Here is a 27,053-nt window from a genome sequence, read left to right on the forward strand (position 1 = left end):
CCGACTTTCATTTCAATTATCTTCTCCATGAGATTTTGTTTTTAAACCCACGCAGTCAGGCCTGGGTACACATTTCTCCCTCGGCCTCTAGCTCGTGCTGTCACCCTCACCCCAGCCCCTCACCACTGTGGCCCCCTTGCCTGGATGAACTGGCCTGCTTCGTCTCATCCCTTCTCTGAACTCCCGCGGCCCGTGTCTCCACGCCACTTAGGTTTTTCCTTTCTCGTATCGCTCCCTCCTGGCTTCTCCCAGCCTTGTCCCCGACTAAAGGGAGAAGAATGTTTGTGATTCTCTCTTGAGTTCACCCCAGAGTTTAGGTCATGCTAGTCACATAACTGTACCCAGCCAGTAATGTGGGATGGATGGTTAGGCAGGGGGACTGGTGTGGGGGGAGGTACATGGGCCAGAGGGGAAAGTAGCTTAGGGTTACAACAGACACTGTCAGTGTGGGGAAGGGAATTTTGGGGGGAAATCTAAACAGATTAATTTGATCAATCAGGCTAATTTATAGAAAAAACACAAGAAGGGGAAAGTTCCCTTTGAGCAATTGGAGAGATGAGAGAGAAGCAGGGAATGCCCCTGACTGCATTACAGAAGGGGAAACCAAGATGACTTATCAAGTAATTTGTTGAAGCTAAAATGAGAGCTCAGTGAGGTCAGGATGAAAAAAGGCCGGCCCATTTGCCTGCTCGGTGGAGACATGGCTTGGTATTCTTTGAAAAATGTTGCCTGTCAAACTAGAATAATATATCTGGAGTCACCCCATGGAGGTTGGAGAGTCAGTCCCCACTCTCCCAACCAGGAGAACGCCTTCCCAAACATCAGATTTTATGTCGCAGCCTGACCTTTCTAGAACTGTTTTTACCAGAAGGTCTGCACAATGACTTAGCCAAGCTTTGGCGTTTTTTAAGGCATCCCTATGTAAATTCACCTCTGTATCCCTACATGGAGACTGCTGGTTTATCAGACTGGAACAGCTCACTAAAGGCCAAGCAGAGTATGGTTTTAGAGTTTGTTCCAGGCTCTTGGGTAGAGAGAAGGCTTAGTAATGACAGTTTCACAGCCCAGGGGGATGTAACTTGAGAGAATGATAAGAGCAAAGACAAGTGTGAAGTGAAAGGGTGATAGCAAATTAATAGGGATAAGGGAAGAGGGGGAAAGGAGTAGATATACATAGCAATAAGAGAAGAAAAATCATTACAATGCCCAGGGGACAAAAAAAAAAGTGATTTTTCTGGTTTTTTTTTTTTTTTTTTTTTTTTTGGCTTTGGGCCTTACTGCATCCACCACTGTTGCTACAAGGTAAGAGCAGGTGCTTTTTTGTGGAACCCAGTCTTGAAGTGGCATTGCTGAAGGGAGAGGAGAGGCACAACAACAGGCGTTCTACCAGATCTCTGTTTTGGTTTTTGTGTTTGGTTTTGTTTTCATTTTCAGCCTGACTTAAGCAATGTGGGGGAAATTCATATCTGGACAAAGGAAACGTCTCTCCCTAAATCTAAAAGCCTTATGTCAAGAGAACCCTTTCTGGAGAGTTAAGCATTGTGCTTGATTTCAAACGAAAACTAGATAAAAGGTTAGAAATCAATATTATTAATGGCATCTTCTCTCTTCCTCACTGCTAAAGCCTCTGCCAGGCCACTGTAATAACAGTGGAAAGAAAAATTGGAGATTCCATCAAGAAAAGGCTTTTAAGGAAGGCTGTGTTATTGCATTATTATTTGGACTCTCTCTCTCTCTCTCTCTGAATACGTGAATGGTTCCAGGTTTTTTTTTTAAATATGGGTTGAGGGTGGCAAAATTAAATCTCACTGGGCTAGAATGGTGACATAGGCAGAAATAAGTTGAAACCCTCTATTATCAACCAACATTTATGATAGAAATTAGCTTGATTTTTTATTCTCATAATTTAAACTTTTTCAGAGAGACAGAGATGTTATATGTGAGCAAGTCCCTCCTGTATTCAAGCTTACAACATCTTGGCTCTGTGCAAGCCCATTTTGCTGGGAGTCATTACTCTCTTTAGGGAGGCTGTGTGATAGAGTGGAGAGGCAAGGTATTTTAGGTCACAATTTTGGGTTTGAGTCCTGGTTCCACTATCGATTAACTGTGTGTCCTTAGAAAAGTTACATATTTTTGGTCATCTGTAAAATGGGGGTGACAACAGTCATAACTGACCTGTGGGTTGTTGTGAGGTTCACACTAGTTGATAGATACGGGAGCACTTTATCAACTATGGTATGTCATGTAAATGTTCGTTTTCATTCACAAGTACCTTCATAATAATGGGAAAGAGAAGGCTATCATTTCATTTTCAGTGCATGTTCCCTTTTTATTTAATAACCCTTTTTGTGTCCCACTGTGTTCCAGCCAGCAAACCGAGACCAGGAGGACCCGTTGTCACTTTCTACTATGACATTGCATTAGTGTGAGGTTTACTCCTTACCCAGCACCTGATAACTTTTGGCCTTTAAAAATAAGGATAAAAGTCCCAGAGCCAGAAAGATTAAGGATTAAATTAAGTTTTAAAATAACACATCTTTTCATATATTCTCTTCTCATTTATATGGTGCTGGTAATTTTTAAAATTAGATTTTCCTCAGGGCATTTCGTACTAAAAATGATGAAGTTCCTTGTCCCTTGTAATTGCATTTCTTTTGATTTTCTTTTATTATGACTTGCATATCACTGACACTTTTTTCCTGGAATGTTAAAAGTATACATCATCCAACTAAAAGGAAAAAATACTGTCCTAATGAAAATGGAAAAGAGAGAGTGGATATTCCTCTCTTTTGGTTCCAAACAAGGCAAAGTCCTCATTCCTTATTCTTTGTACATGCCAAGGTTGATGTCATGGATCCAAACCAGTTTTGAGTTATCTGAAATGAAAAAGAAAAGAAAAAAAAAGAGAGAGAGAGAGAGAGAGAAAGAAAAAGGCACTTCAACAATCTTCTAAAGCTTGAAAAACAAATTTTCCACAGTCTGATAACCCAAAAATGACTGAATGGATTTTCTCTGTAATTAACAGGGGGTGGGAGCCTGGAGGGACATTGGGGGAAAGGTTTAAAAATGGAAAGTTTCAGTTCAAAGGAGGTACTCTAGGAGATCCAAGAAATGCTGGAGGGGCTGAAAAGGAATAGCACACTTATCCTGAGTAACATGATTCTGTTGTCTGAGGAACTGGACTGAAAACCATAAAGTTCCTTTTGGTTGATGTGTTAACTTACCACTAATAAATATTGTTGATGAGTGGTAAGTAGGACACATCCAAGGAAGATGTTTGTTAATTCTTCATAAAATCATCTCTACATTATTGAAATATGGCTCTCATTCGTTTGAACCGTAGTTACACAGCTGTTGGAATAGATAGTTGGGACTTTAGGAACCATCCCTGAGATTCTCATTTCTGGTGCCTTGATGGCTTGGGCAGTTGTTTCTTCCCATGTCTAGAATATCAAGCACTTTGCTAACTTCTCTCCGTGTGAGGGCAGTTACTCCCAGGTTTCCTCTCATGAAACCAGCTCTAGGATCCAGGCTTCCCTTTGCATCTGAAATAAATGGAATGGCAACTCTGGGACTTTTGATGAGATCCAAAAAGGCCCTAGTGGCCTGTGTGTCTGCCCGTGTCCCGGTTACATAACCCTTTCCGTCCTCCCTGCTTCTGACACACAGACACAAAACAGAGTGCCCCAAATCCACAAGTTATGTAAACTTCTCTTCCTGTCACTAATGAGGCTCTCGAGACCTGGGAAGGTGACTCCCTTGATAGCAAAGAGAGAGCCTGAGCCAGTTGCAGACGCTCAGACCCCGCAGCTTGCCCACTGCATGGATTGTGAAGTGACCAAGGATCACGTGATGATTTTCTGAGCCAGGGCATAGCTCTGCTCAGGCTTTTGCCTTTGAAAGGGTGGAATCCATCGTCAAACATTAATACTTGGAATTCTTTCTTTCTTAGCAAAACGTCCTATAGACTTGATGGCAGTACATTTTTATTTTTTTTATTGAGATAGAATTGACGTATAACATTACATTAGTTTCAGGTGTACAACAATGATTCGATATTTATTTATGTTGTGAAATGATCACCACAGTAAGTCTGTGAACACCCATCATCACACATAGTAATGGCAATGTTTTCCTTGTGACGAGAACGTTTAAAATCTGCCTTGGCAACTTTCAAATATGCAATACAGTGTTATTAACTGTAGTCGCCATTGTGCGCTATATCTGTAGGACTTATTTATTTTATGTCTGGAAGTTTGAACAAAAGGTCTTGCAGACATGATGACAATGAAATTATATTTTTTTAACATCTAAAATTGCCCTTAATAAAATGATCTTTTCCAAATGATGTACCAAGTTAGGAAAACTTACCTGTTTGAATCTGTAAACCATTCACCATAAACTTATGCCTAGACTCAGACCTCTCTCAAAACGCCCTACCCTAGATGTGTGTGAAATAAACCTAATATTTTTTTCTCAGTTTTTCAAGTTGTTTTACTAGGTTAGGATTACTTTACTAGGTTAGGATTACCTCAAAAGGCATTTATCTTTTTTTTTTTCTTTTACAATTTGTTTATTTTAGAGAGAGAGTGCACTTGTGCATGTGGAGGGAGGGGCAGAAGGAGAGAATCTCAAGCAGATATCTGCGGAGTGCGGAGCCGGACGTTCCATGACCCTGACATCATGACCTGAGCCAACATCAGGAGCTGCATGCTCACCCGACTGTGCCACTCAGGCACCCCATCTCTAAAAGCATTTCAAAGATGTTTCAGGTTTAAATGGAAACGAAAAGCCTATAAAGTTGTAAGACTTAAGACTGTCAAGAATTAGGCAGAGTTTAAAAACTTAGAAAAAGTGACATTTGGACATTTTTGTTCTGCTCTTTAGTCTACCACATATCCCCCTCCAGTTGTCCCACCACTACCCAGACAGTATTTAAACCTGCAAGGGTTAACATAGGTTGTGCAGCAAGCACCTGGCTCAGACTCCAGCCAGGGTCACAGGCCTGGCGTCCTGTCCAACCGCCACGGTCAGGGGCAGCAAGGACACCCTGCATGAACTCGTATCCTCTCCTGGAGGTTTCAGTCTGCCCCACATTCTCCCGTCACATCCATGACCAGGGTCCCTCCACCAGGATGAAGGCTGGCAGGAGCCCACACAGCTATGACCAAACCCTTCCCGTGGCTGCACAGGCCTTGCGTGTTCATTTAGCCAACATGTGGTCCTCTTCCCATCTAAGATGGTGGGGAATTACCATCTTCCAGAAAACGCAGAGCAGGCAAAGGGAGACCAGGAACAACAACAACAACAAAAAAACAGAGCCAAGGAATGAACTTTAGCAAGACAAGAAGGGAACGGGAGAGCAGAGCAGAAGTCAAAGACAATGGAAACCCACAGGGAATTTCAGGGGGAAAGGGATCTGGGGTGTAAGACCAGCAAGCTGTCCCTGTTACAGTGGAGTCTGGAGCTTGTTGGGGAGGTGTCGGAGGGCTGGCTCAGGCCCAGCCTTCTCGGCACCTCACTGTTCAGTAAACCCACCCAGCAGGATGGAGGGTGTCCTGTGCTGAGGATGGAGCTGAGCGCAGAGCCCCTCACACAAAAGCGACAGACCCAGGCATTCGGCCTTCGCTTGTCCATCCTGAATTTGGAGTCACGGAGGCATTGCCCTGAACATATTTCCTGTCTTACAACTCCTGACATTTTAAAGAAAGGGTTTCTGGCTTGCTTGGCCCGACTGCAGCAGTCACAAACTTGCCCCACAAACTAGCCTTCCAGAAACAAACTGAACCAAACATTAAAGGATTAAACACACAGCAAGCAGATGGGTTCTTGTAAAATGCTCTGTGGGCAGGTTCCTAGGAATTTAAAGGTCTCTGGCTTTGTTAAGTTATGAAAAATTTCCAAATTTAAGTCAGCAGAGCAAGCTGTTATAGTCATGAGATGAGTCGGTGGTGCCTGGTGGGGGAAAGACCAGCTTGGCTGGCTGGCAGCCTGCTGAGCAGGGTCAGGGCGGGGTTAGGGGGCAGCCTGCTGAGTGGGGTCAGGGAGGTGCTGGGGGGGCAGCCTGCTGAGCAGGGTCCGGGCGGTGTTGGAGGGCAGCTGCTGAGCGGGGTCAGGGCGGTGTTGGGGGGGAGCATGTGCCTCCCTCACCCCTCGCTCTGCCCGTGGTGGGGGAGCTGCTCCTGTTCATGTCTGCTGGGGACTCAGTCGCTCTTGATTCAGCAGGGACCCTTGGAAGGACTGAAACCGGATTACCGCTCTGGAGGTTCCCAGGCCACCTATGTTAATATTCCAAATAGGCTTCAAGTTGGATTTGTTTTTGTGACTCCAGGACATTTTGCCTCCTTCACATTCCAGAATTCCCTGTGAAGCCGCCCGGTACATAGGAGGGCTTTTCCTGAATACTGTGGAAGGAATTTCTCCTTCGGGATTCTCCTTCACGGCATTTTTAAGTACTCTTGAGGTGGCGCGTGAGGAATCAGCCACCAGGGCCAAACCACAGACTAAGGAATTACAGAATGCCCCACATGTTCCCGTGGGATCCAGCTCTGCAGAGTGCCCGGGGCTGGTGTCGAGGGGCCGGTCCTTGAGACTTGTGCTTTCTCTCTAATCATGGGACTTCTTTCTGTCCATGTGGCCCTGCTCACTCCGACTCACCGCCGGCTGCACACACAGGCCCATCTTAAGACCTGCCATGGCATGGCCACCAACTCCCACCTGGCTTCCATGTCCCGAGATGCCATCCCTCCTTCTCTTCCCTCACGCACACTCCTTTGGACTCAGCTCCTGTCCCCTCCAGCCCATCTGAAAGACTCCTGATACACTGATCGGGCATTCCCTGTCACTCCTCAGGCTTTTTGTTGAACTTCTCATACTTATCGCTTGTCTCCACAACGCCTCGGTCTCGTAGTTCTTTTCTCTCTCCCCCAAGAGCAGCAAAGTGTGGTTAAAAAGCACGTGCCTAGGAGTTGCAGAGGCCCTGAATCAAATTGCAGCTTTGCCACAAAGAGCTGTGTGACTTTGGCACGTTGTATAACCTCTCTGGCCCCAGTCTCTTCTGTATAATGTCATTTATAGGAGCTCCCTCGTGGAGTTTGGCACCACAGTGAGTTCTCTCTACTCATCCCAGAAGTAGACACTAAATAAATCCTTCTGTTAGTGGTGTGGCTGTGGCTGTATTGCTTGTTGCAGGTATGTCCAAGGGAGAGGTCAAAGCCAGAAGTACCCAGGCCATACTGGTGAAAGAGGACCCATGCAGGGCTAGGGAGAGCCATCCAGAGTATACACACATGGATCCAAGATTCATGCACTTGGCCAAGAGCTTCCCTCAGTGGAAATAACAATTTGCTAGACCCAAAGTCCTACCTGAAGCCTCCACCAGCCCCGACTTGAGCTTCTTCTTATGACCTTAGAGGTGAACAATATTGCCAGGGAGACACTGCTGTCTCTGAGTCGTCCCACTAGAAGAGTGTTTGTGGAGCTTTTGATTCGGTTCAGGCGCCGTATCGGGTTTAAGGAAGTTGTTGTCGTACAGACAGACCCCCAGCCACTCGCTTTTCACTGGTAGCACGGAGCACCATGCCGTGCTCAGAGCAGGTGCTCCGTGCCAGTTGGCATCATGAAATTCCCCTTGAGCTGACCGGCTCCAGGGTGTCAGCAACGGCAGGAGCCTGCAAGGCCATGGTCAGAGATGCGGGCACTGACCGCCCACCTGCCAGCTCCTCCTGTGAGGTACCAGCCCCACCGCTTGGCCGAGGACTGGTCAGAAGGTTCGGGGTGTGGTTCTGCTCCCGTTCTGGGTCCAGCCAGCAACTACGTGAACACCTTTGGCAGATGGCTCCCATGGGCTGCTCACTGCCCGCCCAAACCGGTTCTGAGCATATGATGGGGAGCGGCAGTTGCCTGGGAAGTCAGGATTCCCTGGGGCACTGCTTTTCGCCTTGTAAGTGGCCACTGCCAGCGACATGGACAGGACAGGCCTTTCTCGGTGAGCACGTGTCATGCTCTGACCTTGCCGATGTACACAGCAGGTCAGGCAGCTGTCCGCTCTCCCCCTGGAAACTGTGCTGACTCGAGATCTCAGCCCCCCCGATCTCTGTGTGCGTCTCTTTCTCTGAGTCTCTCTGTGTCTGTCTGTCCCTCTCTCTGTCTCCGTCTCTCTGTATACATGGCCCTGTACTGTTCTGGCAATGGGGAACCTCCACGTCAGAGGTGATTCACAGTAAACATCTACTCACATGGAAGCCAGGGCAGCGGATCTGCATCCCTGAGGGAGTGAGCCTGAATCCAGAACCAGCACCCTGACCTTGCCCAGAGGTCTGTCCTGGTACACACAGCTGTTGCCCTTGACAGAGACTTTGCATTTTCCTTGTGAGAGAGGTCCTCTGTCTTCCCTGGGTACAGGAAGACTGTCTGATACGGAAGGAAGAAAATTGTCAAAGAGCCAGGCAGTGTGCCTTGAAATGCATCTGTTTTTATCCACATTGAGTCTTTCCAGGTGAGCTGAACGAAATCATAAGCTACAAAATGAAAGCAGATTTGTCTTAGCATGCCCATATGGAACCCACTGAGCGAGTTCACCACCGCGCTTCTGCCTCTTCCCCAGAGCGTGCTTGTCTCCTAGGCAGGTTGGCTCCACGGTGTAGGGGGCAGGCTTCTCCCATGGGCTGCTCAGGGATCGCCTTACTCATTTTGACCATCACGCAGTGACTCACGGGGCTGTAGGATTGGGGCAGTGGGGACAGGGTGAGGCTTATTATATCTCAGGATCCTTTTGGGTGGGGTCCTCTTCAACATCCTGGGAGCTTTAAGCAGAGCTTGCAACTTCCGTCCTGCAGACCGAGAACACCAGGTCCGGCATCATCAGGGGCAGAGCTGGTCCGAGACAGATGTCTGAGCCTGTCGGCAAAGCAAGGAACGTATAGCCAGCACATCATGGAGCTTCCAGAAAAGATGCCCATGCTGACTTCTTAACCCGTCCTGCAAGCAAGTGTCAGACCAGGCCTGACTGGAGGCTGGTGGTGCCCCGCTGAGGAAGGCATCCATAGAAACCCATGCTGCTTTGCTCTTTTCACTCTGACATGCACCCTCCAGGGCTGAGGCCACTTTCAGCAAGTTCCTATTAGGAAATGCGGGTTCTTTGTACTTCTCACCACTACCAACCTCAGTCAACACTTGCTGATTTAAGCAAGTGAGCATCAGACGTTCAGTCCCGAACTCTGGCCCTCCACATTTAATAAATGAAGGACCCCCTTTCCCCGCTGCCCCCCAGCAGTGGTGTCTTGATGACAGCAATTAGGCCAAACGGCAGAACTCAACAAGCATCTGCTTTCATTTCCCATTTTTGGCATATTTTCATGAATTAACTCTTGCAGTGGCAGGGCGAGGGGTAGGGACCTTGGCGGCGCCTTGCATTCGCAGGGCCCGGTGGAGCACTGCATGGCCGGCCCAGACAGTGACCTGCAGTCACCTGCCACCAAGCGCACAGTTGTGATGTTCGTGCTCACTTTACCGAGGCAGGTCCAGACACTGGGGAGGGAGTGGGGGAGGGAGCCCCGCCGGTGGCTCCAGAACCCAAGGAAGAACAGTGGGTGGGTATCTTCCAAATACTAGTCTGTCCGAGGAATCTCCAGCCCACATCAGGCAGTGGAGAGTCTCGGCTTCCACAGAGGAGAAGCAAAGCTTCCCAACTACACCCCACTCTGACATCGCCAGTTCAAATTACATTGGCGTGAGAGGCAGAGAGGTCTGTGGGACAAATGCCTGGATTGTGACCATTAAAACAGAGACGGGAAGCATCCAGGTCCATCAGAGGCCATGGCAGCTTGGCTGCCATGCTGGCAAGAGGAAGACAGAGCGAGAGGATGGAGCTGACAGCATGAGGCTCTGAAGCCACATGTGGATTTGGGGGAAAGGAGGGCGGTGGAGGCCAGAGCGTGGCAGAGGGACCAGGTCAGGGGCTACAGTAGTTGCGATAACAGCTTCTGACACGCATCAGGATATACCAAATCACATCCCAGGAGACGCAGGAGGAAAGGTGGAGAATAAGACCTTTAGCTCTGTAAGCCCCAGTTGGTAGACTGCAGATTGGCTACCAGTAAATTTTCAGATCAGGGAAACCTAGGGCCCAGACAGTCGAGTGAGTTGCTCACTCAGATCGGCACCCGCTAACCTGACTTCTCATCCGGGACAGTTTTCACCCAGCATGCCACCTCCAACATCAAGAATTCATGAAAAGGAAGACAAAAATTGTGCAGAGTTTCTAACCAACAGAGCCCCACCTCCCACACACCCGGGGAAGCAAGGGTTATAGAACAATGAGTATTTCTGTCCAATTCCATGCTGTGTAAAAATAGTTGAGTCCCCTTCTTCATGTAGTGTGAGAAATGTAATTAAGGAGATATATATATATATGACATTCCATAAAATTCAACTTAAAGTGATTGATCCATTGGCTTTTGGTATATTCACAAAGTTGTGCAATCATCACCATTATGTAATTCTAGAATGTTTTTATCACGCCAGGAAAAAAAAAATCCCTATACCCATGAGCAGCCACTCTTCATTGTCCTCTCTCCCCAGCCCCTGACAACCACTGATCCACTGTCCCCATGGATTTGCCTGTTTGAGACATTTCATATAAATAGCATCATACAATATGGGACCATTTGCGCCTGGCTTCTCTCACTGAGCATCGTTTTCAAGGTTCCTCCATGTTGTAGCTTGAAACAATGCTCCATTCCTTTTTGTGGCTGAATAATATTCTTTTGTATGGTGGTACCACCTTTTGTTTCCCTGTTCACCAGTGATTAAGCACTTGGGTTGTTTTCATTTTGGGCTATTCTGTATAATGCTGATGTGAATATTTACGCACAAGTGTTGGTGTGGACATCTATTGTTAATTACCTTGGGGTCTATATCTAGGAGTGGAATTGCTGGATCACATGGTAGCTGTTCAACTTTTGGAGGAACCACCCCTGGTTTTCACAGTGGCCGTACCACTTTCCGTTCTCACCAGCCACATGTGAGGTCTCCAGTTTCCCTTCCTCCCTGCCAACACTTGTTATTGTCTGTTTTTTACATTATAGCCATGCTCTTGGGTGGGAAGTGACATCTCATGGTGGTTTTGATTTGCATTTCCCTAATGACTAATGATATTGAGCACCTTTTCTTGAGTTTCTTGGCCTTTTGTATATTTTCTTTAGTGAAATGTCTCTTCAGGTCTTTGCTGGTTTCTTAAATGGACTATCTGTCTTTTTACCGTTGAGTCATCATAATTACACTTTTTTTGCTTGACAGACTTTCATACCCAACACAATAGCATCATTTGGCCACACAGTGAAAACAACATGGGCCCAAAGCAAGAAGGGGCCAAGTGCAAGAAAATGCAGGGCACTCAGAGGCTTCTAGCCAAAAGAAGGTAGTGGAATGAGGAGGGTAAGGAAGAAAAATGAAGGAACTTTATTTTAACACCGAAACACGGCAAGGCAGATTACTGTGGCTCTGTGCCCATGATGTCCTACAGAAGGCAACCTGCTTAGGGCCTGGGCCGGCGTGGCTGTGCCATGAGGACAGCAGCATGTGTCTCTTCTCTGCTCCCCAGAGCACTGCAGGGTCAGTGCATCTACACACACAAAGTGCTTTGAATATATTGAGAAAGCATTCTTGCTCATTAAGGCTACTATGAATGCACAAGAATATATATATATATAACCAAGTGGGTCTTACAGGGCAGGGCCTGCATCTTACTTAGCTTTAAGACTCCTCAGCATCTTACACAAACGTCTGCTTTGTGAATGAATACGCAACCTGAAGATGAGATTTCAAGATCTAGTGTAGATGTGGCCTTCAATCTCCCTGGTTTTGGTTTATTGTATGAACACAGTGAACCAAATGGCGCAACTATTAACATATTTTCAGCACATATGTCCCTTTGCCCATTTCCACCTACAGTCTCTTGAAGCCCTGAACTATTCACACCTCCTGACAGGAGGTACCTAGGCCCGCAGGTGGCTGAGTACCCTCCCCCTGCAGTATTTGCATAGCTGGGGTGGGGTGGGGAGGGTTTGTCTGTGTGCTTCACTCCTGATCGCACCTCCTACCCCAGCCCGGATGCTAGTTAGACTAACAGAACCTGGGAGAGCCCAAGAACTGCCAGCCTAAGTCTCCACCAGTAGGTGGGCCCCACCTGGAACCTGACTCCGTGGCCGCAAGATCCCCAGAACATCAGACCCCCTTGCAAATTATTTTCATACCATGCCCAGCTCAGGAAAGAAGGAACCTTATGGGCTTGTCATTTTCTGCCCTCCCTAGCTCCTGGAGGCGGGGTGGAGGGGGGGCTGCCTAATTTGCATCCTCCACTCAATTTGCATCACAAAATACACCAAAACTTCCCTGGACCAACTTGGGGAGGCAGACAAGTTTTGTTTTGTGTTTTGTTTGGGTTTTTCATCTCCTGCCATTTCTCTAGCAGGTTTCTAGTTACATCCAGATGACACTTGGCTTAAGTTTCATTTTATGTCCTTGGCCTGGGATGCAGCTAGCCCGTCTTCCCCGGCTTGAGGTCTCTCCAGGATGAAGCCCTCTCACTGCAGATGGCTTTGGTGGGAGCAGCCCCGCAAGCCTGGTAGAAAGAGTCATTGTGGGGTCTCATGTTGGGTTTCTCTTCACAGTCTGCAGGCCAGACAGCTGTGTGTCCTTCAGTTATGTGCTCCCCGGCGGTTGTTTTTTTTCCCTTTCCTTTTCCCCCAAACCCGGAATCAATATTTTGGGAGTAATGGGAGGGGGGGTGAAGGAGGAAGAGCCGTAGGGGACAGAAGCTGGCCACTGCCAAAGCAGCTCTGCTATGTGCACGGAACCCTCAAGACTCATTCAGCACAAAGTGGCTGCAGAGGAAATCCTGCCGAGCCCATGATAAGGGGGAAATGGAGTCACTTCCTCACCAGCTGCTTTATTCAGGTAGAAAAAGTCCTCACTTCCTCGGGTGTGCTTCGCTGGCCACAACTCACAGAACCCCAGGCAACTTGCTTCCCCTTTTGATCTCAGCCAAAGCTGCAGCCCAGAGAATCACTGTCTTCTTCGGCTTCAGGGAAAGCTCTCATCTCTGCCAGGCATGTCTCTCTGCCTCCCTCTTTCCCAGCATCTTCGCTCTTGCCTGGCAGTGGCACATCAGTAGGCTTTGTGCACTGGGGCAGTCATATAGACAGTATCGGGAATGAGGCTCACACCCCTTGGTGGAGTGCCAGCTCCTTGCCGGGGTGGGGGGGTCTTTATGTTCCCACAGATGTCCACACACAGCCTGGGACCTCTGAGCCTCTCCCCCACCCCGTGCTGTACAATGGGCACCAGTGCTGCCTCTCTTGCCAGTGTCCAGGATTATTGCTTTTTTACCTCCAGGCAGCGTTTCCAAAGTGAGTCTTCATAACGTAGCAGGAAGCTCCCTGACAGGAATAAATGGTCAAATGAGTTTGGAAAGTGCACAGCTTATCCCTGTCTTGGAGACTCAAGGCACACAGGCAGGGGTGATATTCAAAATATTTAACAACCATTATGGAACAGACACGGACCAGTCAGATCCAATGCTGACTTACAGCCTGGTTGGACATCAGCCCCTCATGGGCAGACACCAGAGACCAATGCCAAAAAAGCACTGAATTTTGTTTTAGCTCGTCATTTACTTGTCTGAACTCTCTCCTTTAAAAAATATCATCTATTAAGATATGTTTGGAAAAACCTGCTCTATAGTGAAAGGAACCCAATATTTCAGTTCCAGAAACATTTGTTGAGTGCCTAATATGTGACAGACACAGGCTCTGGGGATCCAAAGATAAGTAAGATGTGGTCCCTGCACCTCCAAGTGCTAAGAGTTGATCAGGAGAAGACAAACAGGTAAACAGATCATCTTCAGATTATACAATGAACAAGGAATAGCTGAGGATTATCTAGCTCAGCCTAGGGGCTTAGAGAAAATGATTGCACTGAATCCTTGAATGAACCAAAGTTAATTTACAAGCGACTGAAGCTGAGCAGGAGAGCTAGGTTGGGGTCAGAATATTGAGAGTCTCGGGTGCCATGTTAAGGAATTTAGACTTAAGCATGGAAGTGACAGGTTATGAGTCTGAATAGACACTCTGGCTGCAAAATGGAGAGGAGATGGAAGGCCAGGGCGCCAGACTGGAGGCCGAGAGATCAGATGGGAAATGATAGCCGCAGTCCTGGGGAGAGAGAGTAATGGGGATAGAGAATATGTAGGTGGTCAAATCGGTGGTGCGTGTAGCCCTGATTCCCTTGCCCTTACCACCACTTTGGTGCTCACTAGCTTGGCCTCTAGCGACAAGACACAGCATCTGCATCTCTTTCCCTGAGGACTTTCTCTGGACTCTAGAACCCACTTGTCTGTGTGCACAACTGGCCTAAAGTGCTGGGGTATTGATGCCTCCATAGGAGCAATCCTCAGCCAGTGAATGGAAGGAGATGGTGTATAAATACCCCAGCTCCCTGGTGCATTAGTGGGATAACAAAAGATGCATGATCTGCACTGGCTCCAGTTTTCCCAGCAGGATTAAACTCCAGGTGCCAATGGCAGTGACCTGCTTGATAAGGTAACTTCATGGCTCCTTCCCCACTCCCCTAGTGGTTTCCTGCGATCATCTCCCAGATAAACTGCTTACACTCAAATCTTCGTCTTGGGGTCAGCCTCTAGGGGAACCCAGCCTCAGACCGTGGGCTTTACCAATGAATGGGTGAGGGGGTGAAGAAGAGGGAAACCTCTAGGAGACTCTGGGAGTGTGGGTTTACCTGACAGCACGGGCATGGGGAAGGCAGGAAAAGAGGCAGGCTTGCTTGACAGGTCTGTGATAATTCCAGTTGGGGACAGGGTAGGCTGTATTGTCACTTCTAGTGGGACATCACAGAAAGCAACTGGGATGGGAATCTGGCAGTCAGAGGAGCAGGTGGGGCCAGATATAAAGATTTCAGAGTCATCATCAGAAGGATGGTATTTAAGACCATGAGAGTGAAGGAGATTGGTCAAAAAGAGAAGATGGTCCAGACAGAAGCCCAGGGAGCACTGAATACCTATCAGGGCAGGTGGAGGAGGAGGTGGCCATAAAGGAGGCAGAGAAGACATTCTTCAGGATGCAAAGATTTTCAGTGGTCTCTGTGTCCAGTGTGTCAGAGCACTCAATAGATACAACCTGAGAATCATTCAGTGAATTTAGCCACAAGGATGCTGTTGGTGGTCTCTGGAGGGTGTTTTCAGAGGCACAATGGGGGAAGCAGCTGGGCTGAGTGAATTAAAATGTGGGTGAGAAGACAGCATATGAGGGTGGGTTTAGTAGCTTGTCCAGGAGGACAAGGAGACAGATTATGTTTAGGGTGGAACAGCATCAGCCTGGACATTTTGAGGAAATATGAATGTTTATATGCCAAGGAAAAAGAGACAGAAGAAACAATGGGGTTGAAATTGTAGTTGAGAACATGAACAATAGATGAAAGAAGTTTCTAGAAGCAATGGGAAACAGTGGAATAAGAACACAGGGTGGAAAGGAGCAGAGAAAGAGAGGGTTGTAATCAGTGGGTGTGCTAGGACAGGAAGCTGTGGTGACTCTCGCCCAACAGCCCCGATTTTCTCATAGAAGAAGGGGCTAACATCAGTTGCTAAAAGGTAAGAACACTGGAGAAAAATGGTAGCTATTCAGAATGGTCATGGAAAGGAACAGAGAAAAGATCTGACCCAGGGTACCATAAAGGAGTGCTGAGTGGCTTCAAGAACTCACTGAGTCTAGAGACCATGAATTTAGAGCTAGCTGCACTGGGCTGCGTGGTTGGGCTACTTACTTCAACAATGCTTGGAAGGCCAGATGAGGCTGCTCTGGGATGGGGTCAGGGTTGGATGCAGAGGAAGTTCAGGGATGGGAGGAAGCAAGTTGAGGAAGGCAGGGAGGAGACACCCAGGGAGATAGAAGAACCAACTGCTGACCAGTGTTCTGACACATTAAGCATAGAAGACAAACCCAGTTTCTATTCTCCTCCTCCACCTCGTATCTGCTTATCAGTGTATACTGTCAGTAATTCACTGTGCTTGTCTAGGTTTCATTTGCCTCAAAATACTACAAAAAGGGCTGACGTCTTTACTGGGCATTATTATACTGGTGCAGGTCTGTTCCTTTCAGCCCAAGTTTTTGCCGTTATTAGGGTTCACCTTTTTCTTTTTCTTTTCCTTCCCTAACCTTCAGGTTGTCACAAAGGGGGTGACCCACAGAGACAGTATTATAAAGCTATGAAAAATAGAAAATATCAAAGACATTCTATAGCAGTGTTCGATTTCCTGTTGGCACTATCTGGTTTTCTTTTTACTTTCCTCTTACTGCTGACAGGATCTTCTGCCCTGTGCAGGATACAAAATGGCAGCATGTGTTGGTTTCAAATGAGAGACATTATCTCTCACTGGATTGTGTGTCTGTTGAGGGCAGGTTGGCTTTTCCCCTTAGGATCTCCCATGACTGTATAATGTCAATATCTACATTCATCTCAGAGATTGTGGAATGTAGCTGAATTTCTAATTTGTTTATATCCAACCAAGCCATATTTAGTTTTCCCAGTGTTTAAGGAGATCTGTGAACCACCATGAGTCAGAGGCCCGACCTTGCTGACACTGGTTTAGCTGTTACCTGTTTTACTCAGAACTATGTTAGGAACATGTTTCCTTGCCAGTAAATAGAGGGTACAATTTTTAGTGGCTGAACTCCATTCCATTGTATCAATGCGCCATGAGTTTACCTAACCAATTGTATTTTCAGACATTTCAGTCCTCTTCATGTTTTAACTATTAAAACCAACCTGTGCATTTTATTATTTTTTCAAGATAAATAACTAGGAGTGGAATTCCTAACAAAAGGATAGTATTTTTAAAGCCTCTGATATGCATTGCCAAATGCAAATACAATTTATCTTTACCTGGGAGTCCATCAATTGCATGAGAATATCTGGGGCTCCCACCCCCAATCTCCACCCCATTCTTTTCGGCAGAACTCAGTATTCTTTTCAGTTTTTGCCAATCTGACTCATTTGTTTTTTAATCTCATTCTATTTGGAATCAGGTTTAAATGAAACTTCTTGAAGGATACTGGAGGGAAAAAGAAAATTTTGGAGAGCAAGTTCCCTCAAGGGAGAGGTGTGTGTGTATAAGACAGAAAAAGAGAGAGAGAATCGGATGGGAGAGGTCCCACAACCAAACTGCAGTGAGGCTGAGGACACTTTTGCTGCTCCCTGCTGCTTGGGAGTCTTGAGTATGGTCTGTTCCCGTCTGCACCTCCCTGGCTTACTTCCAACTCTGCAGCAAGGGTCTGGGGTCGGGAGCCTGCCCATCCGCCCTGGTGGGCCAGCTCTGGGTAGAACTCAGACTCAGACCATCCGTGGCCTCTGAATTTGCAATCCATGGAGAAGCCATCTGCAAAGGAGCACCCAGAGCCAGGGCACGGCCCACCTCCACTCTGAGGGGGGGTCAGCTAAAGGAGAAAGGCCGCTCACCTGGTAACCCAGTGTGCACGTCTGGGAACCAGGCAGCGCTCCTGCCTGTCCAGACGTGAGCCAGGGTTGCGGTGCCCTCCAAGTGTACAGACTGGGATTTTATCCGCATCACATGATGATGGCTCAGGTTTTCTTTTTCCCTCTTTGTTGCTTTTAATACATAAAATGAGCATGTGTTTATTTAAAACAGCTTTCAAACTTAAACAAATAATGACAGACTGTTCAAACAGACTTCGGAAATTGCCCTAATCAGGATGTTTGAAAAAGCAAGAAGATGCACTCTAAAAGTAGCTTTCAGGACCTCCGGTCCTGAAACCACAGGGTCTGCTTTGCACTTTGCAGTCGTGGATGGGCAAAGCTTGGGGGCCAGATTCAGTCTTGGGGTGGGGGGTCAAATGACACCCCCGAGCCCTACAACCTGACTTTGTAATTTCTGAGGAAGTAGAGATGGGCAATGTGTTACCACTTTCCCATCTTTGACCAGAACATGTCACATGTATATTTGCATGTTTTAACTCATAACTTCTATAGCGATGACCAGGCATCTTCAGAACCAAAAGCGGACTCCTTTGGGGGAACTCCTGTGAAAGAGCAGACTCGGTAGGCCCTCCAGAGGGCAGGGCAGGTGTAGGAGGGATGGAGCAAGGATGCAAGAGGGCAGACTAGCAAAAAAGTTAATATGTCCACTAGTTCACATTCGAGGCCACGTTTACAAAGGGCTCTGAGTTGCCCGTGTTAATCTTCACAGCAGCCATTTTATGGGTGAAATAAATGAGGCTCAGGGTTAGATAATTTGTTCAAGTTTAGAAGCAATAAAATGTCAAAACTGGGATTTCACTCAGACCTCCTTCCCTAAGTCGAGAGCTATCCCCAGACCCTGGGGCTTCGTCAGCAACTCTGTGCTCATTCTTTGGGTCAGGAGATGCTACTTTAGCTCATCTCACTCTAGAAATGATATTTTTCTTTATAATGCATATCAGAAACGGCCCATTAGGTCCTTTAGGAGCACAGCTACTTACGTGAGGGGATGGTGGTCGGGAGAGGGACTCGTTCAGCCCCAGAGAGGTAGGGATATTTGGAGAGGCATTTCCTCTGCCCCCTAGTATTGGTGTCGTGCCCCAGGCAAACAGGGAGGAAATGCCAGCCCCAGTTTGTCCCCGCTTCCCCCACTTTCTCAGGATGGCTCCATGGCCAGAAAGGTCAGATGGCAAGGGGCTTAGTCTGTTTTCCGTTCTGCCACAGAAAACCCCATGGTAACTAAGGGAAGGCAGGACCCGCCCATCGACCCTCTACATGTCGGGCCACACTGCATACAGTGCAGGGCCTGGGTCCTGAAGGATTCCGGGCATTGGCTGCTGTGGGAGGTTCAGGCCCGCCCATCCCTCAGAGAGAGCAGCCTGGAAGGGTGGGCTCTTAGCTGTTTGCAGCTGCGTCTGTGGGATCCTGGGATGCACTTTACAAGAAGCAGAGTTTCTCCTGCTCATAAATCTGTCCTGACCCCTTTCTGCCCCATTTATCCCTGATTATATATAGGGAAGGTATGTTCCTTGACAAGCAATCAGGATTGTTACCTCAGCTTTGTGCTGAGAACACTGCACGCATATTTCATTTGTGTCTATTGCCTTGCTTTCCTAAGGCTCAAATTTAGAAAATGTCAACAATAGATTAAAAAAGAAGAAACCCCTTGCGCCCTCTCCTGGTAAAAGTTAACGTAGCGCGTCTGCGAGCCCAGGGCACCCACTTGCCAGGGAGCAGTTACTTGCCCAGGCTAACTAACTCATCTTGTGTTAATCTGACCAAAGCTGTTGACACACAAGATGGACCATTAGGTTTTCTGTGGTCTGTGATCAGAGTTTCTCCTAAACCTTTCTTCACACGGTTTCTCAGCCTCACCTCTGCTGGCACTTTGGGCTGGGGACCGTCCTGTGCATTGTGGGATATCAAACAGTGTCCCTGGCCTCTACCCATTAGAGGCCAGCAGCACCCCTGCCAAAAATGTTTCCAGACATTGCCAAATGTCCCCTGGGGCCAAGATTGCCCCCAGTGAGAACCACTGCCCTGAACCCTTGTCTGACTTTTGTACAAGGTGTCACTGGTCAAGGGCAACTAGTGAGAGAATGAGAATACCTCATCACAAACCTTTTGTGACAGTCGGGAGCAATTGTGATGACTGATCAGCTGGGTTCATTTCTAGGAATCTGTCCCCAAAAAGCAACTTGGCCAGTGGACAGGAATTCATGTACAAAAATGTGTCATAATATTATTTATGACAGCAAAAGTTTCAAAAAGAAAGATTTGGTTAAATCGAGGACAGAATATATGAAATGGAGTACTAAACAGTCATGAAAATGAGCGTGTAGATCTATATTTAGTAACATGAGAAGTTACCCTAATGATGCCTTGAGCTCTCACCTTCAAGACCACTCCTAAGATTCCCAGAGGTTGTTATGTATAGAAGGAATCATTTCAAACAGGCAGATAAGCATGTCGTGGAGCATTAGGCCAAAGACAGAATCTAAACCAATGACTGAATTCAGAAAATTTTAAGTACCCATTGAACAGGTATGTATTAAACGGCTACATGTCCCAAAACCACGAACAGCACCAGAGAGACAAAGCTGATCCCTGGTCCCTCCGTGCAGCACTTGCCTTAAATAGACAAAAACACTGACCATTGTCAGAACCACCTCCACACAGCAATGCTACAAGTGTGAGCGTGTCACTGTCTCACGTAATGGAATCATGCGCTCCAATGCCACATTGTTGGGAGTAATGTGGAAGTGTGTCTTGTTCTCTTCATCCCTGAATAAATCATGCCAAGCAAAAAGAATTTCATTTACTGGTTTATATATTCAGACATACTTAGAGAATTATCCAGCTACTCGTTAGATCCAACAAATGTCCCCCAACCAATCTAAGAAACGAGCATTCGATCCAATCCAATTCAGTCCAACCTGAAACAATCCAAAGAACTTGGCCAGGACTCCCATCGTAAACCTGCAGACCTGACTTCGAGGCAGCAATAGGAAAGGATGAGAGGAGCCGTCTTCCTTCCTTGGGTCCCTGTGTGTCCAGTGACACGTAACTAACCATAAGTGACCACATGCTTTGTGAAGTTCACAACTTGAGTTAAATGCAGGGTTGTGGTCATCCAGCCTGGCCACTCCCGGAAGAAACCCTGAGACAACGTTTTTACCCAGGGAGAACCCTGTTGTTGACTTCAGAGGCTAGGCATGCCACCAGGGGAGGCCACCCGGCTTGTGTGAGCCGCACCAGCATCCTGGACAAACCAAGCACTCTCACAGAGCTGCCGTGAGCCGTGGAAGGGCATTAGTGACTGAAGAGCACTGGTTTGGATCTGGGTTCGAATCCTGACGCTGCTATTGATTAGACAAATCCCTTAGCCTCTGTCTTTCTCCCCAGTTTTTTTTTCTCTATAGAACAGAAGCAAATAAAATGACTCCACAATATTGGTATGAAGAATAAATAAAATAACGCATTTGAGGCATTTATTACAAGCGCCCGGCATATAGCAAGCGTTCCATAAAGGAACATACTTGTACCTACTGTTTCTTATTATTTTTAAGAATGGCCATGCTAGCTAAAATTACAAAGCCTAGCCTCCAGTATTTTCTAACTGCCTTTGCTGTTTTATTTTTCTCCTTAGCACTTAGCACTCTCTGGCACACTCTATGATATATTTATTTGGTTTACCATTTATGGCCTGCAACGAGATAAAAACTTGGTGAAGTAGGAACTTTTAGTCTACTTCACTCACTGCTGTGTCTCTGCGGTACCCAGCCCATCAATAGGATCTCGAGGAATACTTCTTGAATGAGAGTTTAAAAAGTGGGTCCGAATCACTGCCCCAGAAGAGCGTTTTACTTTTCCCCATGCCCTGTGGAAGGCGCCCAGGTCTCCGGGCTGGATGCTTCCCTCCCTGTAGGCTGGCATCCTGTGCTCTCTCTAATTCTTTCTTTTTCTCCCCCTCTCTCCCCCCCGCAGGATGCCTTTGTGGAGTTGTACGGCCCCAGCATGCAGCCTCTGTTTGACTTCTCCTGGCTGTCTCTGAAGGCCCTGCTCAGTCTGGCCCTGGTGGGAGCTTGCATCACCCTGGGTGCCTACCTGGGCCACAAGTGAAGTCAGTAGGCCTGCCACACACAAATATGCAAAAGGTTCACTAAAGCAGTAGAAATATATGCATTGCCAGCAATGTACCATGAAACAAAGCTGTGGTCTCTTAAAAACAAAACCTAAAACAAAACAAAAACAGCTTTCAGGCTCAGTGTCGAATCAGCTATTTACTGCCAAAGGGAAATACCATTTATTTTTTACATTATCAAGAAAAAAAAAAAGATTTATTTATTTAAGACAGTCCCATTGAACCTCCTGTCTTTGGAAACCCTGCCACTAACTGCCGAGCCCCACCTGTGCAGCGCCACCTGGATCTCCTGTGCCTATAAACACGGATTTGTTTTCCATGTTGCTGGCTGGACTGACTCACCATCTGAAGAGCAAACAAACTGACTGACAAAGGACTTGACTGTTCCAGAAGCCGGGTGTCTGGCTGCTGGAGGTTAGGAAGAAGGTGTTCATTTTCCTTGCATTTTTCTGCCCTGGGGGCTGCGATATGAAGAGAGGGAAGGTGCTCGGTGGGAAGTCCATTCTTCCCTGGCCTGAAGAAGACACACTTAGCATTTGGCTCGCATGGTACATACCCGGTTGGAAGGAAAAAAACTGGGGAACTTCAGATGGACTTGGTGTCCACCAGGATTCCCACACCGAAGGACAGTGATGGGGAAAATGCCGTTAAACCATAGGAAAGTATTTTTTTAAGCTACCAATTGTGCCGAGAAGCATTCTAGCAATTTATCCAATAGCATCCAGTACCTTAAAGCCCTGATGTGTATACTCATACATTTTGGATACACTCTCCCCCAGATACTGGCTCTGTCTGTGTACGAAACAGAATCCTCCAGAATGCGAGGAAGTGAACATTTTGGTGACTTATCCAGAAGCATCAGGCCGCCACAAGTGCCTGCGTTTCCCTAAGAGACCACAGTCTGAAGTCCTGCCTTGCCCCAGCTCGGAGGCCTCGTCCTGGAACTGAGCCTGGGCACTCGCTGGCCTGCTCGTAGGGTTTTGAACAGAGCAGTGTGGTCTCCGAATGTCTGGAAGCTGACAGAGCTCAGAATCCCACTGTCAAGAAAGAACAGTCCTGGGCCTGTTACCCTGGGCCCTCTAGTCGGGCCCCTTCCCTCATGGAGTGTGGAACCTGGAAGCCAAGGCTCTTAAGACGTTTATCACTGTGGAGGGAAGGAAACAGAGGCACTGCGCCTTCCCCTGCAGAGGGAGGTGGTGTCGCCTTCGCCGGGAGGAAACGGAGGGAAGGAGACACGTGCAACCCGTGCACGGTGTGGCCGTGGCACATGCGCGCTGGCTGCGCAGCCGCCCGCCTGTCTGCGCAATTGAAAGCGAGGCTTTAAATGACTTTGGGGAAAGTCGTAAATCCGAAAGGAAGCGTTGAAATGAGGTGTCATGGATTAATTGACCTATGTCTCTGGAATTACAATGTAAAACATTACCTTGCCATTGTAGTTTTGTTTTGTTTTGTTTTTGGAAAACATGACAGAGGGGCGGGGGGAAAGTTCCAGGTGTGGAATGTGGGAATTATCTGTACATCCTGGGGCATTAGAAAAGAAAAAAAAAAAAAAAGCGGTGGAAACTCTAGAGAAGTAGTAAAGAAGTGAAATCTCCAGCGAATAAACTAGAAAATATTTTTTTCAAGTTTAGAATCAGCTTTGAGACATTCATGGAATAACTGTGGCATTATCGCATTATATACCATTTATCTGTATTAACTTTGGAATTACTACGTTCAATGTTTAATGCTGTGGTTGATATTTTGAAAGCTGCTTTAAAAAAAAGATACGTGCATCTCAGCATTTTTTAAAAAACTGTATTTAGTTATGGCCTCTACACTTTTCGTTAGCAAAAATTATCATTTTTCTATTTGGGATTTTTGTCTCAGTTCTTTAAAAGCATTTCTGAGAAGGTGAGAGAAGCCCCGGGTCTCAGCTACCTGAAAACCCTGGAGTATGCTGGCCACTGTGGAGCCTTGCTTCAACCAAGTTACGTGCATTTGCGCTACAACGGAATTGTTTATTGTGAAGGACGTATCTGTTGTCCCTTTGACCGGTTCCTTGAAGGTTTACTAGTCCCTGGGCAAATCAGAATCTAACACATTATTTAGGATGACATACATGTTTGGTTAAACCCATGAGATTCATTCAGTTGAAAATCCAGACGGGAAATGACCAGGGGATTAAATTCTGACCATGAGGGTTTGACCTTCAGAGGGTTGCTTTATGTGGTCTGTTTTGACCGAGACCCGTCTAGAGCACTCCTGCCCTTCTTCCACAGGGCCCTTTTCGTGGCCGTCCTTCAGATTCTTCTTGAAATGCAGTGGCGCCTGTGCCCCACCCTGAGAAAGCAGGAAACCCCGTGGTATGAAGCCAGACCTCCCTGGCAGGCCTCAGGGAACCGAATGATCAGACCTTTGAATGATTCTAATTTTTAAGCAAAATACTATTTTATGAAAGGTTTACATTGTCAAAAGCGATGAGTATAGAATATCAAATCCTGTGCTGCTATCCTACCAAGATCATTTAGTGGAGTCAATTTGCAGTACTCTCCAAGTGGCAAAATCCTCCAAGCTGCTTTAGAAGTAACAATGAAGAACACAGACATTTTTAATATAAAGCCTGTTTGTCTTTTGTTGTTGTTGTCATTGTTTGTATTGTTCAAAAGCAGAGTATTCTAAAAATGTATATATATAAAAAGAGGTCATGGGGCCTGACTTCTGGCTGGTTTTCTTTTGCTGTGGGGTATTGTTGTCTGGTTTTCATGGTAAATGTGCTTGGCTACCTGACCCCCCCAAAACTGTACAGTATTGTGACTCCACTCGCTCTAAGAGTAGTTGATGTTGCATTTTTCTTGTTCTAAAAAACATGTTAGAAGCAATGAACATATATAAAAGCCTCAGCTAGTCCTTTTTTCCTCCTTTCTTTCAATGTGTCAATTACTTTGCGGTCAGACAGCAGAGAACCATTCCTACCAATTTTGTGTTGAGAAGAGATTCACACCTGCATTACTCTCAACATGGTGGATATATGGGCCAAGGTCAGGGTTAAATAGAACACATACATTTTCCAAATTGGGGTCAAGGGCTCTAAAAAGAACCACACAGAGTAAAGCACCAGGAGCCACCTCGGTCCTCCCAAGCTCTCACGGCAGGCCGAATGACAAATGACATGCCGCCCAGCACACCGTTCGTCTCAGAGTTTGCCGTGGCTGAAAATTCTTGTAAGTTGAAGATTTGAAGTAAAGTCACATTTCAAATTAAGGAAGCACCTTGCCTATAGTTCAAGCAAAAAAGACACCCCCAACACCCTCTGCCCCACCCTACTCACCTCTGCGTATTCAGATATGATCTTCCATTGAGATGTGACTTGTGTTTCATTAGTAACTGTTTATTGTCTCATCCAAGGACCCAGGCCTGGCCCAATATGGGAAATTAGGAAGTGATTATAAATCAAGAGGAGTTATAATAATCAGGATTAAAGGTAAATAAGTAGTCTGCTCTACAATTCAACTTAGGCTAAAATGACTAATTTATGAATGTGAACTTCATTGCTAATTTCAATTGTACTTTTAGGGCAGGAGCTGTTTTTATGCTTTCTTATCACTTATAGTTAGTAATGTACACCTACTCTATCAGAAAAAAACAGGAAGGGCTTGAAATATAAGCCATTCTAAGGAAATTAGGGAGTCAGTTGAAATTCTATTCTGATCTTATTCTGTGGTGTCTTTTGCAGCCCAGACAAATGTGGTTACACACTTTTTAAGAAATACAATTCTGCATTGTCAGGCTTATGAAGGTTCCAATCAGATCTTTATTGTCAGTCAATTTGGATCTTTCAGGGATTTTTTTTTTTTTAATTATTATGGGACAAAGGACATTTGTTGCGGAGATGGGAGGGAGGAAGAATTTTCAGAGGAGCAAAACATTCCCAAGACTGGATGAGGAGGTTTTCAGAAAAGCCAGGACTGTGAGGTATGAAATGAAAGCAAATGGGATCTTTACGAGAGGCTGTGTGATGCCTCTGTGAAGGACCTTCCGCAATAAACGAGAAATATTTTTAAGTTCTGCAGTATGTGTAGATTCTAGAGACATTAGAGTGTCGAAGTCCAGCTCTCTCTTTTTTTAAAGCCATCTTTATTTTATTTTATTTTATTTTATTTTATTTTATTTTATTTTATTTTATTTTATTTTATTTTAGAGAGAGGGAGAGAAAGAGAGAAAGAATCTTAAGCAGGCTCCACGCCCGACACAGAGCCTGATGCAGGGCTCAGTCTCACGACCCTGAGATCAGGACCTGAGCCAAAATCAAGAGTCAGATGCTTAATCAACTGAGCCACCCAGGCGCCCCCCAGCTCTCTTTTAAACGTTTACTATCGGTGGTATATATTTCAAGCCTGGATACCTCTAATGGCTATTTACACAACAAATCTGCAGTTTTAAGCAACAGGAGACTTAATGAAAACTTCTGGTTGGTAGGGACATCTGTTTCTAAATATTTATTATGCAGAATATAAGGGGAAAAAAAGTGTGAAACTGAATTAGGTAAGTGGTGATTCAAGTCCCTTATCCTTACCCAAATAATTACTCTGTTCACGACTGTGCTCATAGGACAGACTTTGGACAGCTGTGAAATATGCATCTCACTGGGCATGAAGAAAAACAATGGAGTATGAATGGTATTGTACCAATTCATAAGGACAACCCCTGAAAAATAAAGCCAGTATCCTATTGATGACAAGGTTGTTCAGTATACCAAATGTTGTTAGGTGAACAACACTGCTCAGAGCTTACATCCATAAGAACAAAAAGCAAGACTAGACTCAATGGTGACTCTAGCTTTTTCTGGTAATAGGTAATTTCTATTTATCTTGGCAGGGGGAAAGTGGAAGGGAATAATCCAGCCCCATTCATCTCAGTAAGAGGTACATTTCCATTAAAATCAATTTTTTATATTTAATAATTATCAAAATTTATAGCGTATTTGCACGTCTTTAACAATTGGGTAATAAGGGCACCTGGGTGGCTCAGTCAGTTAAGCATCTGCCTTCAGCTTGGGTCAGGATCTCAGGTCCTGGGATCGAGTCCCGCATCGGGCTCCCTGCTCAGTGGGGGGGGGAGGGCTTCTCCCTCTCACTCTCCCACTATGCTTTCCCTCTGTCTCTCTCTCTCTCTCAAATAAATAAAATCTTTTTTAAAAAATTGGGTAATAATAATAATAATTGTGATAATTACTCAACCCAGGAACAAAAAGTAAAGCCTATATCACAAAAATTCATAGACTTACTTTGGTGGTAGAAAATTATGAGCAGTTAATTAATTTTAAACTTTTAGTTTTAAGAAATACCACATTGGGGGAGCACCTGGGTGGCTTAGTTGGTTA

At 46.2% G+C, this 27,053-nt stretch overlaps 1 protein-coding gene and 1 long non-coding RNA gene across 6 annotated transcripts in view; both read left to right on the forward strand.

Annotated features, from left to right (window-relative positions):
* BCL2 (BCL2 apoptosis regulator) overlaps positions 1-27,053 on the forward strand; it is a 230,546-nt gene that overhangs the window by 144,986 nt on the left and 58,507 nt on the right. For 2 of the 5 annotated variants that reach the window (XM_087869758.1, XM_045790231.2), the window contains one exon: positions 21,535-24,580. The exons of 2 other annotated variants lie outside the window; for them this stretch is intronic. In XM_087869758.1, coding sequence (XP_087725884.1) covers positions 21,535-21,669 — 135 coding nt within the window. In that variant the 3' untranslated portion in view covers positions 21,670-24,580. Of the gene's footprint in view, positions 1-4,582; positions 5,987-21,534; positions 24,581-27,053 lie in introns of those variants that run through there. One more of the 5 variants, XM_087869759.1, reaches the window with a different exon arrangement.
* Positions 6,063-19,906, forward strand: LOC123787453 (uncharacterized). Its single transcript, XR_006778232.2, has 2 exons — positions 6,063-8,497; positions 8,838-19,906. It is a non-coding gene; the product is annotated as an uncharacterized LOC123787453 (long non-coding RNA).

This window comes from Ursus americanus, chromosome 19 (assembly GCF_024610735.1).
Source record: "Ursus americanus isolate L20-20 chromosome 19, mUrsAme1.1.p, whole genome shotgun sequence".
Classification (NCBI taxonomy): domain Eukaryota; kingdom Metazoa; phylum Chordata; class Mammalia; order Carnivora; family Ursidae; genus Ursus; species Ursus americanus.